The 14,146-nt window shown below is 39.2% G+C and overlaps 2 protein-coding genes across 3 annotated transcripts in view; one reads left to right on the top strand and one right to left on the bottom strand.

Annotated features, from left to right (window-relative positions):
• Positions 1–14,146, bottom strand: part of LOC133653549 (zinc finger protein ZFP2-like) — a 390,781-nt gene that overhangs the window by 261,615 nt on the left and 115,020 nt on the right. The window lies entirely within an intron of this gene.
• The window catches only part of LOC133653548 (TBC1 domain family member 22B-like), a 41,237-nt gene that overhangs the window by 9,778 nt on the left and 17,313 nt on the right, over positions 1–14,146 (top strand). For both annotated transcript variants that reach the window (XM_062052954.1, XM_062052953.1), the window contains exons 2-3: positions 9,149–9,329; positions 9,447–9,549. In XM_062052954.1, coding sequence (XP_061908938.1) covers positions 9,456–9,549 — 94 coding nt within the window. In that variant the 5' untranslated portion in view covers positions 9,149–9,329; positions 9,447–9,455. The remainder of the gene's footprint in view (positions 1–9,148; positions 9,330–9,446; positions 9,550–14,146) is intronic.

The raw sequence follows: 14,146 nt of genomic DNA, 5'->3' as shown, positions 1-14,146 counted from the left end.
ATGTTAACTTGAAATAAAAGTATTCACTACACCAATTATACTTTGTTTACTGCAGAATGTTTGTAATGACAAGCAAAAAAAACAAAATCACTTTGAAGGGCAAAAAAGTTGTCCTCTTTAACCCCACAAAAAGTGCCAAAAAAGAAGCAATACCATGGCTCTAAAACCAGGTACGGACTGTTGCGTGGGTTACCTATCCTGTACTAGTAAACACAATTATATATACGTATATGGACAAAATGACAGGTGTCAGCTGTTAGCAGTGTTGGGTTAGTTACTGAAAACCAGTAACTAGTTACAGTTACTAGTTACTTTATTTCAAAAGTAACTCAGTTACTAACTCAGTTACTTACACCAAAAAGTAATGCGTTACTGTGAAAACTAACTATTTAGTTACTTATATGGTTACTGGGGTTCAATCCCCACCTTCTACCTTCCTAGTCACGTCCGTTGTGTCCTTGGGCAAGACACTTCACCCTTGCTCCTGATGGGTGCTGGATAGCGCCTTGCATGGCAGCTCCCGCCATCAGTGTGTGAATGTGTGTGTGAATGGGTGAATGTGGAAATACTGTCAAAGCGCTTTGAGTACCTTGAAGGTAGAAAAGGGCTATACAAGTATAACCCATTTATCATTATCATATATATTTTTTTATTTTTTTTAAGGCCCCCTTTAATGCCCTTTTAGCCTTCATTTCAGTACTGTTATTGCACTGGAGAATAATACAATCTGTTGATCAACTTGACATGCATTTGCATCACTGAACTCTGCTAAGCAATGTGGTCTACATACAACACACAAAGACAAATATATGTTTCAAAGGGCCAATTTATTTCAGGCCAAATTGACAAAACTATTTTAAATAGCTGCAACATAACATACATAAGTAACAAACAGCATAATAACAACATAGCTGTAAACCAAGGAAGGCACACACTACATACACAAAGCCTAACCAGGCGTTTTTTTTCTCTCAAGGAATTCTGAAATAAAATTATGTCTGACGCCCAGAACACTCTGCACATTTCCCCAGTTTTAGTTTAGAGATAAGGAAAAATTGGCCTGGCGCACTAGCATCTCTCTTTATGTTTGTGAACTTTATAGTCTATACATTTAGAGTGATGTGATAATCAAACACTCTAGAAGTCTAGAATGAAAGACTATATAAGAGAATTGACAGAGTGTGTACCTTCCGTGCTGAATGATGAGCAAAGGCAGAGTTTGTAGTGTCTTCTTTAGCTCGCTTTCCATTTTTATGTACTCACTGTCCAGGTGCCATTTGACGCCCGGTATCATGCTAACTAGCTGCCTGAAAGTGAGTGACTCCACTGTAGAAATAGCCTGCATGTCTTCTAGCACACACGCTGCAATGGCTCTATCAATGTTGTCCTGGCTAGCAGTGCCTCATTAAAATCCAGCCGCTGTTGCTTAGGAGGTGAAGTGTGTCTCTCTTTACTAGCTTCGTCGAAGCATATTGCTTTTGTAGCTGTTTCAGCAGATTTGAATTTCTAGGATAGGATCTTTGATCCAAGACACAACTTACATTTAACTAAAATGTTATTTTCTTTGTGGTCATTTTTTTTGCCATATCGCCCAGCCCAGGGGTCGGCAACCCAAAACGTTCAAAAAGCCATATTGGACCAAAAATACAAAAAACTAATCGGTCTGGAGCCACAAAAAAATGAAAAGCCGTGTATAGGTGTTATAATGAAGGCAGCACATGATGTAAGTGTTTATATTAGCCATAATAGCCTACTATCAAAATGATGTGTCGCAGGATGAAGCAAATTTTCGTTGACAGAAATGTTGAAATGTAATATTTATTCTACACATTTTTACAACATTAGAAACCATTAGTAAATCAGAGGCTACTCAGAAAGTGTGTGGCGAAGTTGGTAGATTGGCCGTGCCAGCAATCGGAGGGTTGCTGGTTACTGGGGTTCGATCCCCACCTTCTACCATCCTAGTCACGTCCGTTGTGTCCTTCGGCAAGACACTTCACCCTTGCTCCTGATGGCTGCTGGTTAGCGCCTTGCATGGCAGCTCCCGCCATCAGTGTGTGAATGTGTGTGTGAATGGGTGAATGTGGAAATACTGTCAAAGCGCTTTGAGTACCTTGAAGGTAGAAAAGCGCTATACAAGTATAACCCATTTATCATTTATTATAACTTCTGCAAATTACTGACTTTTAATGGTCAAAGGTGTAGATGTGTGTGTCCAAGTTAAAGGAAACAGCAGGCTGTCTTCTTTTAATATATTTATTACAATCTTTGGCAAGCTAGGTAATGTTTGCTGTGGTCTGGAACAACATGACACGCAAACAACTATCTGAAATGCAGCCAATATTACATACTGATAACGTGTCATGAGACATGCAAAACTAAATTATATACAAAGAGGATAAAAGTAAAGGAAATTAAATGAGCTCAAATATGCCTACAAATGAGGCATAATGATGCATTATGTACATGCAGCTAGCCTAAATAGCATGTTAGCATTGATTAGCTTGCAGTCATGCGCTGACCAAATATGCCTGATTAGCGCTTCAACAAGTCAAGAACAACAACAAAGCGTGCATTCACACACAACATGACATGTTTGGTGGACAAAATGAGACAAATAAGGAGTGGAAGATTGTACATGTAAACAAACTGTTGCGTCACAGTCCACACTATGGTGAGTTCAAGAACCGCTGAAATTAGTAGGACAAAACAATGTTCACCAAATACTCTCAGCAGTGAAGCATACACACAAACATATTAAACAGTGGGCTTTCTAACAATTGGGAAAGTGTGTGTCATGTTTGTCCTCAAACAAAAAACATAAAACAAACAAAAAATATTTTTCCCCCCACTTTTTCCATTTTCCATCCTTTTTTAAAAATGCTCCAGAGAGCCACTAGGGCGGCACTAAAGAGATTAGCTGACCCCCAGCCCAGCCCTATTTCCATCTACACTTTTTAAACTTTACTAAGCACTTACTTCTTCTCTTGTTTCTGGCTTAACTTAGATATTAGCATGCCTGCTACCTGGCTTTCTCTCATTGTGTAGCATGTTTAGCCTCATCCTCCAGTGATGGTTGATCAAGATACTAAGAAATGCAATTTACTGTATGTTAGGGGAAGCGGCTCCACACTTTGTATGAAGACGCATCATTAGCTGCTCGCCGCTTGTCAGCCGGAGAGGATCGTTTTTTTTCTTTTTCACGAAAATCGGCCTATCGATCAGCACATTTCTATGTAATATGTTATAATACCTGTATATGGCATTGATAATTGATTACTTCTGTTTTTGGCCAAGCGATAATACAAATTAGTTGTGGGCTCTTTGGACACCCCTGATTTACACCTTTTGAATAATCTTAAAAGCTGTTTCTATTAGTGATTTGATTCTGGAATATAGTTGTATTTTTGTGCAGCTGGTTATAGCAGAGCAATGGTGCACAAAGTGGAACCCAAGGGCTAAATTTGGCATGCCGAGTCCTTGCAATCCTGCAACTATTGATTGCATGTGTGCAAGGCAAAGTAGTTGCCGTGTAATGAAGGTCATGATCTCCACTACCTTACATGTGTGGTAAAAGGCTGAACTTATCACTCACGGTGCTGCTGTGCGCCTAAAACGGCATGTTTGTGCCCCTCGGCCCTTTAGCACGTTTTCCCCTCTGGCCGTTGGATTAAGCATCGAGAAGAAGTCTAATCTTGTGACGGTTTATTGGAAAAGGTGAACTGCTCATGGCGTGTGTTCTTCTAGACCTACGTGTCACTACCAGCATAGAGAGGATCTGTGCTAAGAGGGTGTTGTTGTCTTTGTCACACACAGACACGTAATCTCACCCAAACTTATGTCAGTGTAAAGGCTGCAAATTTGAACACGCAGTATGTTTGAGCAGGGACAACAGCAACTCCTCCAGTCGCCTGTTTTTGGGTTAGTCCCGATAAAACAAGTCTGACAGACTCTGGTGTTGTCAGATAATTAGCTAGCCTTGTTTTCAGCCACCAGCTTGACTGTCAGTTGACTTATGCAAAGGACAAGCAAGAACACGCTTAACGTCCTTTGACGTTAAAGGGGAGCAGCTCTATCACAAACATCTCTAAGTGGGGACGTGTTGCACTGACGAAGACCTGACGACTTGACTTCGATGTCATTCTGGTGTTAGTAGTATACATAATCTGTTGGATTTGTTTGTGTGCACTTTCTGGATGTTTGAATGACATATGAGTTAGGGGTAGGATGTCAAACGATATATCGTTATAGACAAGTACTCGATATCAATAAAAAAAATGCAATCGATAAAACGTGAAGAAAAATGTTTCCGTCGGAAGAAAGCGTAAGTTGTGAAGCAAGTTTGGTTGCAGGAAGCAGGGCAATTTCTCTCTGGTAACAGAGCAACGCAGGAAGTGATCACTGATCAGTGGTTAGGGTATGAACTATCAGGTTTGGTTGTATCGCGGTTGATTCCTTGCGTGGAGTCAGAAGAGAAAGTGAAAGAAATTGTGCTTTGGCTGTTAACTGCTAGCAAGCACTCTCACCAGTCCGTATGTCAAAGTGCGGTTACCAATCACGGATTTACAATCATTTTAAATTTGGAACCATAACAATATGCATCGATAGTTTTACCACAGTTTATCATTAATATAGTTATGCGTTAAATCCCGAGCTAGTGATAATGGTAGCTACTAACATTAGCTATCACTGAATGTATGGCCTGACATGATAACCTTACAGGGTTGTCAAGAGTATCAATACTCAAAAAAGGAATGCCATGTATCTGGATATGATACTCCATTTGCAAAAATATGGATGCTATATGCAGTGTCTTTTTGCAATGTTAATTTTTGAATTGTTTACTATTACTATTATTATTATTTCTGTTAATTGCATTAATTTATGTTACATCTTCTAGTAGGTTTTTTTGCATTGTTCTTGTCAATAAAAATATAGGTACTAAATCTTAATTGTTTACCTTACATGTACCGTATTTTTCGGACTATAAGGCGCACGTAAAATCCTTTTAATTTTTCTCAAAAATCGACAGTGCGCCCTAATACCCGGTGCGCCTAATGTACGGAATAATTCTGGTTGTGCTTAACGACCTCGAAGCAATGTTATTTGTTACACGGTGTTATAGGTGTGACCAGTAGATAGTAGTCGCACACAAGAGATACATGTAGACTGCAATACGACGCCAGTAAACAACACCAAATCTTTAAATGTTCCATTGAAAATAAAGAACATTACACACGGCACTCAAAAGTCTGTCAAAATGTTTTAGTATGACTTTGAAGCCACACCGCTTGATGGATTGTCGGCCCATTACGGCTACCGTAGTAAGAGATACAAGTATTACTATGGTGTGTGTTTAAGGGCCGCAAAATGGCAACCATTAGCAGACATATTATCTGGCGTTTTGTTTCACAATATTATGCAAAACCAACTTTTCTTACTTTCTGGAACCTGTGTATTTGAGATCTGCATAAGTCCTGAAAATGTGCGCACGTCCGCCACTGCGGTCCGTGCCGATGCCCTAGTTCGGTGGTTCTCAACCTTTTTTCAGTGATGTACCCCCTGTGAACATTTTTTTAATTCAAGTACCCCCTAATCAGAGCAAAGCATTTTTGGTTGAAAAAAAGAGATAAAGAAGTAAAATACAGCACTATGTCATCAGTTTCTGATTTATTAAATTGTATAACAACAGTGCAAAATATTGCTAATTTATAGTGGTCTTTCCTGAACTATTTGGAAAAAAAGATATAAAAATAACTAAAAACTTGTTGATAAATAAACAAGGGATTCAATTATAAATTAAAATTTCTACACATAGAAGTAATCATCAACTTAAAGTGCCCTCTTTGGGGATTGTAGTAGAGATCCATCTGGATTCATGAACTTAATTCTAAACATTTCTTCACAAAAAAAAAAATCTTTAACATCAATATTTATGGAACATGTCCAAAAAAAATCTAGCTGTCAACATTGAATATTGCATTGTTGCATTTCTTTTCACAGTTCTTTTTGACAGACATTTTAGTGAGGGTCAAACCATCATGGCATGGGGGAAACTCTGAGTTTATGGTAATGAATGGAATAGCCTACTTGATTTGATGTTCAGTTTATGAACTTACATTCATATTTTGTTGAAGTATTATTCAATAAATATATTTATGAAGGATTTTTGAATTGTTGCTATTTTTAGAATATTTAAAAACAATCTCACGTACCCCTTGGCATACCTTCAAGTACCCCCAGGGGTACGCGTACCCCCATTTGAGAACCACTGCCCTACTTGATAAGCTTCTTTTTTTTCTCACTGTCTTCTTTTTATGGGGCATTCACCCTCTGTTGTTGCTAATATAAGGTAACGTAAAGCTTTAACTTATATCTCGCTATGGAAGCGCTAAAAACTACTAGTGTAGTGGGTTTACATAATAACTTTAGTTCAGTGGTTCTTAACCTTGTTGGAGGTACTGAACCCCACCAGTTTCTTATGCGCATTCACCGAACCCTTCTTTATGAAAAATAAAATGTTTGTTTTTTTTCAAATTCAAGACAAAGTTATATGTTTTTGGTAACACTTTAGTATGGGGAACATATTCTAAGTAACAAAGACTTAATTTAGAGTTATTTGGTTAGGGTTAGGGTTAGGGTTATAATAAGGCCATGCCGAATAAGGCATTAGTAAGTACTTAATAATGACTAGTTAAGAGCCAATATGTTACTAATTTGCATGTTAATAAGCAACTAATTAATGGTGAATATGTTCCCCATACTAAAGTGTTACCATGTTTTTTTACTGGTACACAAAATGAACCGTGCATGAACGTCACCTTGTTCAAAGAACAAAACCAACACAGTGCATAAACTCACAACAAATTACACACCTGCAAATCAGTGTGACTTCTGCTGTTGCCGTATCCGTAATACGCTGATAAGGAGAAGTTTTTTTTTACACGATGAGTCGGGTGTGTCTTGACCTCCGCCGAACCCCTGAGCCCGACTCACCGAACCCCTAGGGTTCAATCGAACCCAGGTTAAGAACCACTGCTTTAGTTATTAGAGAGTTCCGGTCGGACGGTTTTTCACGGCGTTGTTGCACTAGTGAGCCACGGATGAGAAGATGCTGCTCCGTTGTTGATTTAAGTAAAGTCTTAATGTCATTAAAACAGTTAGCTCCATCTTTTGACACTTCTTCCACTCCCATCCTTGCACGCTACACCGCTACAACAAAGATGACTTGGAGAAGACGCTGTCGATGGTGAGCCACGTAAAGAAGGCCGCCCACAAAACGGTGCATCCTAAAGCGACTGTCAGAAAGCGACTTGAAGATGGTCTGTAAAACATAATCTATGCAAAATGTTGACCAAGGAACCACCATTACATGTTATGTAGACCACAAGGAAGTGTTTTCAATTTAGAAAAAATAATATGACCCCTTAAATGCGCTTTATAATTTGGTTCAACTTTTGTATGAAAAAAGACCGGAATAAAATGATTGTCACACACTAGGTGTGGTGAGATTATCCTCTGCATTTGACCCATAACCCTCACCCCAGGGGAGGTGAGGGGAGCAGTGAGCAGCAGCGGTGGCCGTGCCCGGGAATCATTTTGGTGATATAACCCCCAATTCCAACCCTCGATGCTGAGCGACAAGCAGGGAGGTAATGGGTCCCATTTTTATAGCCTTTGGTATGACTCAGCCGGGGTTTGAACTCACGACCTACTGATCTCAGGGCGGACACTCTAACCCAGGCCTGGGCATATAGTTTGACTCGGGGGGCCATATTTAGAGAAAAAAATGTGTCTGGGGGCCGGCATATCTATTTTTAGGAACACTAATACAAAACCTCACAATAATGTCTGATTGAATGCTAAAAACTTTATGACGGACTGCCTTAAAAAACGGAATGGAATTTTACATTTTTCTATGAAGGATAAAACACTGAATATTGACAACATATGAACGTCACACCCCCTCTCCATCCACATATTTTACAACCAAGTGAAACGCAACAAAAATGCAACAAACACAATGAAATATGAACCCGAAGGGTAAAAAAAACCCCCACCTACAATCTGATATATGTGATATATCACTAAGCTTTAGAACTTTGTTGTAAAAATCTCCTGATTGAAACACTCTGTGGAAACGCTCCCCACCCACACTGCTTAGTGCTTCGTCTGAGCTGCTATGACTTAGATGACCATAGTAACTAATTAGATGACCGTAGTAACTAGTATATCACGCAAAAGTGCAGATTCCAAGCATTGAAAGACTTAGTTGAAGACTTACGGTCATTAGAAAACATGAGTGCACATCATAATGGCAGCTACACTTTACATCTTAAACATCTAAAAAAATTATTTGGGAATGTCCGGCGGGCCAGATTGAAAAGCTTAACGGGCCACATGTGGCCCCTGGGCCTCAATTTTCCCAGGTCTGCTCTAACCACTAGGCCACTGAGCAGTAGACCTGCTCACCGGCAGTGTACCTTATAATCCGGTGTGCCCTATGGTCCAGAAATGACGTTACACTTTTTTATACTGTGGTATCGCACATGACGTCCAATATTGTTAGTTTTACGGTGATTTATCATTAATACTAGTAATCATGACCTCCCTAATTCTGAAGTGTGTGGATTTTCTGCTTTTTACCTTGGACTTTTTGAGGTTTGGGACTGAAAAATATGTTGGACAGTTTCTTTAAGTTTTACTGTTTTTCTCTGTATCCGGCAAAGAATACATCCAAAAATGTAAGGAGTAATGGGCAGAGTGAAAATGTGCCTTGCTAAATGATGATGGAGGCGAAGCCCTCATGAACGGCTGGTGCCAGCACGAGGGAAGAAGAGGTAGTTCTGAAGTAGTAGTTGACATGTGGTCTTCTTCAGTGTGCAGCCTGTTTATGGAGCACAGCATCCTCCTCTGGATCCGCGACTGCGACGCTTGTAAGTGCTCACAGGCCTGAGACTGCATGTTACCTTGTCCGCATGGATGCATTTCATTTATTGCTTTGGTTTGGCCAGATCATTTCCCGCTTGATTTTTCCGACATTTATGTCCTCATTTTATGTTGTTTGTCCTATTCCACCCCCACGCCACCTGTCTATTCAAAAACCAATTGTTTGTTTCTTGCCCCTTGCTTGCCTTTGCTGATGCAGGTACCCCAAAGACACCAAGCTGAAGTTCAACAATCTGAAGTCTAAAAAGACGTCGAGCTTCCACGAGTTTGCCCGCAGCACAAATGATGCCTGGGACATTGACGACGACCAGGAAGATGACGATTTCTTTGGAGGCCCCGCCCTCTGCTCTACCCTGCCATCTGGGTTCACTCCAAAACAGGTAGCTACTTCACCCTCACCTATTGTTTTTAATGCATTTAAAGAAGTAGTACAAGAAATCCCACAACAATTATCCACAACTAAGGCAAATGTGTACGATGTCTTTTCTGCTGAGCAGCATGGTGGAATGTCACACTTGACAGGGGAGGACGCGGAGCACGAGCATGTCAACGGCAAAGTTGTCAAGTCCAACAGCGAGGTGCACCTCAGCTCGTCCTCAGGTAGGAGACGAACATAGTACTGAAGGTCCAGCTGCGTGACTAACCTGTAAAAAGCTTAAGGCTAGGCGATAAAGCCATATCAATATATATACCGTACTTTCCGGACTATAAGGCACACTTAAAAAAAATTTTTTTTCCTCAAAACGCGACACTGCGCCTTGTAACACGGTGCGCCTAATGTACGGAATAATTCTGATTTTGCTTACCAACCTCGAAGCAATTTTATTTGGTGCATGGTGTAATGATAAATGTGACCAGTAAATAGAAGTCAAACATAAGAGATACGTGTAGACTGCATTATGACGGCAGTATGACTCAAGTAAACAACACCAACGTTTTATATGTTCCATTGAAAATATAGGACATTATACACGAGGCTCAAAAATCTTTCAAAATGTTTTACTATGACTTTGGTAAACTATAAAGCCGCACTGCTTGATGGACTGTCGGTGCATTAAACATATAAGTATTATGGTGTGTTTATAAGGTAAGACATATCTGGCGTTTTGTTTCGCAATATTATGCAAAAGCAACTTTTCTTACCTTCTGGTACCTGCTGATCTGTATTTGGGATCTGCATAAATCCTGAAAAATTGCGCACGTCTGCCTTTTTAGTCCGTGGCGACACCGTAGTCGATGAGCGTTTTCTTTTTCTCTGTCTTCTTGTTATGGGACATTCATCCTCCGTTGTTGCCATTTCTAATATAAAGTAGTGTGAAGTTCTTACTTATATCTGCAGGCTTTGAATTTTAACTTTTTAAGGTCAAGGCAAGTGTTGCCTCTCAAGGAGGGCTCATATTTTAGGGCACCAAGGCAAGTTGGAAAAATTGTTTTCTTTCGAGGCAGGGGCTCCAAAGCGCATATGTGCTCAAAATTTTCTAAAACTACTTATACTGAAATCCTTTAACCAAATTGATTTTTTTTTAAAACACACACATTCAAAATGTATATATGTACCTCAAGTAGAAAGCTGAATGTGCATATGAAAGCAGCTCAAGCATTATAAACAAAGTAATATGGCAGAAACAAAATAATACTATAAATAAATACAAATAAATGTGGAAACATTTGCAAGATGGCATCTTATGGATATAAGACGTAACTGCACTTTTTCTCCATATAGATAAAAACAGTGTTAATATATGAGGTCAAGTCTTATACATAGGACTGCACGATTATGGACAAAATAATAATGAAGATTATTTTTTATCAATATTGAAATCACGATTATTAATCATGATTATTCACTATGTTTGGTAAAGCAGTATTGGAGTGTGAATTCGACACCATCATTTAATTTGTCATATCTAATAAAAATGCTCTACATTCTGGATCTATACATTTAAAGACAAATAGTTGTTTTTGTTCATTACTAGTATTAGCGTGTCAGATTTTTTATTACATGATGCCTTTGTCTCTAGTTTTACATTTTCTTAGATTGAAGTTATATATATTTACATGTACTAATATGTGTACATGTACATGCTGTATAAGGACAGCTCCATTGAGAGTTTGAGTAGAAATATGTCATATAGGAATTAACTATACACCATAAAACATTAACAAAATGCTTTGTCACATGAATGGTTTTTAAAGTAATTACTTTGTGGAATGAAAAAAAAACAAGTAATGTACAAAAACATGGTGTTTACTTTTTGATATCAATACAAAACACAAAACAGTTTGGCAAATGAAGATAAAGTCAAATAAACAAGCTTTGTTCTCCAACAACAACCATGTACTTCAGTGCAACGATTTGGCCAACAAAAATAAAGAGGAGTGACACCTCACACCTAACACACAATCTTTGTGCCTCCCGGACAACTCAGCCAGCGATCAATTCGATGAGATGACAAAACATTTTAGCTAGTAATGATCTTATTGGAACACTAACAAAGTTAGCAGTTAAATAAAGGACGAGTGAACATTCCAGTAAAAAAACTACAGACTTTATAAACAAGTTGTGGCAACGTTCCCGACACATCGCCTTATGCATGGTAACTCTCAGTCCCAGGACGCCAGCTGCACGTTCAAAATGAAACTGCAACATCAAATATTGTTCTCTTTCTTGCGCTCTTAATCGCACAAAAACACTCTTCAGAAGTAGAAGTGATTGAAACGAAGCGATCGGCTCCGTTAGCTCGGAGGGAACATTTTCAAAACAAAGTCCATGGAGTCACCGCCATGTTTCCCGAGCCGAACGGCTCAAGTGCGCATGCGCAGACTCTGCGGCGCTTCGGTATTCAGGAAGTAAGCAGTTGCCTAAAATGCATTACTAACCGTCTGGAATTTTTCCGCTGTCAATCATTATACTGTTTATCGTTACATCCCTAGTCCATTAACAAGTAAAAAGTCAAGGGCGGTCACGGCATGTTGTTGCCGTAAATGTTGGTCAATTTTTAGGGCATTACAGCAAATGACAACGGCGGTCGCAGCACATGCCGCGTTTAAATTCGAGCCCTCTATCTGTCAGTAAACTCGCCATGAAAACGCTAAAACATACCGGTGTAGTGAATTTATATTAATCACCCAAGGAACTTTAGTTATTAGAGAGTTCCGGTCGGACGGTTTTTCACGGCACACGTTGTTGTTTCCGGATGAGGAGATGCTGCTCCGTTATTGATTTAAGTAAAGTCTGAATGTCATTAAAACAGATAGCTCCATCTTTTGAAACTTCTTCCACTCCCGTCCTTGCACGCTACACCGCTACAGCAAAGATGAAGGGGAGAAGACGCTGCCGAAGGTGTGCCACGTAAATCAGACTGCCCACAAAACGGCGCATCCTGAAGCGACTGTCACAAAACGGTTTGAAGATGATCTGTAAAACATCAAAAATCACCATTACATGTTATGTAGACCACAAGGAAGTGTTTTCAATTTAGAAAAAAAATAAATAAATATGGCTCCTTCAATGCGCCTATAATCCGGTGAGCCTTATATATGAAAAAAGATCGAAAATAGACCATTCATCGGCATTGCGCCTTATAATCCCGTGCGCCCTATGGTCCGGAAAATACGGTAATTTAATCGATATCAATAAAAAATATGATGGATAAAACATTCTATAATGTTATTTTCTTCTTTGTCTGAAAAAAACTGATGTTGCGAGGCCAGGTTGGTTGCATGATCCTGGTGTCGATAATTATTTAAATTTATTAGTACCAACAGAAAAACAAAGAGCAGTAGAACAATTTATGAAATGTACACTTTTTTTTTTTATGTTAGATTCCTGTGGTTATAATCCCACAGCTATCAAGGCAGGAAGGAAATGTCAACACAAGCATGGAAACACTCAATGTCAACAAAATAGTAAAATCACATTGAACACTTAACAATAAGCTAGTAATAGTCATCAATATGTAAGAAATGCTTCATAAAGTGTAAGAAAATAATGCAAAGTGTGAAAATGTAAACATAGAGAAACCTGAGAACTATTTTCTGCAGGTTTAGTGCGAGGAAATAACAGTTGTGTAACATTAAATTGCCCTATTATTCTTATTTAACTATGGAAACTAATTTTTTTTATGCAGTAATTGTTTAAACATTATTAATATATTGGTTGATATTGATAATTATTGAAATTTTTTGTGACTTAGGAAAATAAGGACAATGCATTCTTCTGATTATAATGCCTTCAGCTATCAAGGCAGAAAGGAAATGTCAACACAAGCATGGAAAACACTCAATGTAAACAAAATATTAAAATCACATTGAACTCTTTAACAATAAGCTCTTAAAAATCATGAATATGTAAGAAATAGTTCATAAAGTGTATGAAAATAGTGCAAAGTGTAAAAATGTAAACGTAGATAAACCTGAGAAGAACTATTTTCTGCAGGTTTAATGGCAGGAAGTTACAGCTGTGCTGTAAAGGGCGAGCGCGGCTAAGGTGGTGTGGTATTAGCGGTCTTGCCTTGCATCATTTACAAACCACATTGGTCTGACTACGGTCCCTATTGAAAAAATCCAAAACCTGTCTAGGGGACTTTTTTCTCTTATCCACCATTTCTTCATTTTGACTTTCTCTTCTCACTCAATGCAAATAATCCACCACACTTGATAGTTGATACTGTCACCTGATTGGCTGTTAGCGTGTCACTCCCACTGATCAGTGATCACTTCCTGCGTTGCCCGGTCACCAGAGCGAGAGAGTGCCTTTGTTCATGCAACCAACCTTGCTTCCATACTTCCGCTTTCTTCCAAACAAAAAGAGAAAAAAATTATCAAACAGTTATCGATTGCATTTTTTTATACATGATTATCACAATTTATATTGATATTGTTTTATCACCCAGCCCTATACGATGATGGAATAAATGTGAGGTATTTAATGTTACACGGCGTGGGGACGGCGTGGCGAAGTTGGTAGAGTGGCCGGGCCAGCAATCGGAGGGTTGCTGGTTACTGGGGTTCAATCCCCACCTTCTACCATCCTAGTCACGTCCGTTGTGTCCTTGGGCAAGACACTTCATTCACCCTTGCTCCTGATGGCTGCTGGTTAGTGCCTTGCATGGCAGCTCCCGCCATCAGTGTGTGAAAGTGTGTGTGAATGGGTGAATGTGGAAATACTGTCAAAGCGCTTTGAGTACCTTGAAGG

The sequence above is a fragment of the Entelurus aequoreus genome, linkage group LG07 (assembly GCF_033978785.1).
Source record: "Entelurus aequoreus isolate RoL-2023_Sb linkage group LG07, RoL_Eaeq_v1.1, whole genome shotgun sequence".
NCBI lineage: Eukaryota > Metazoa > Chordata > Actinopteri > Syngnathiformes > Syngnathidae > Entelurus > Entelurus aequoreus.
The sequence above is the reverse complement of the archived record's forward strand: the minus strand, read 5'-3'. Positions and strand labels throughout refer to the sequence as shown.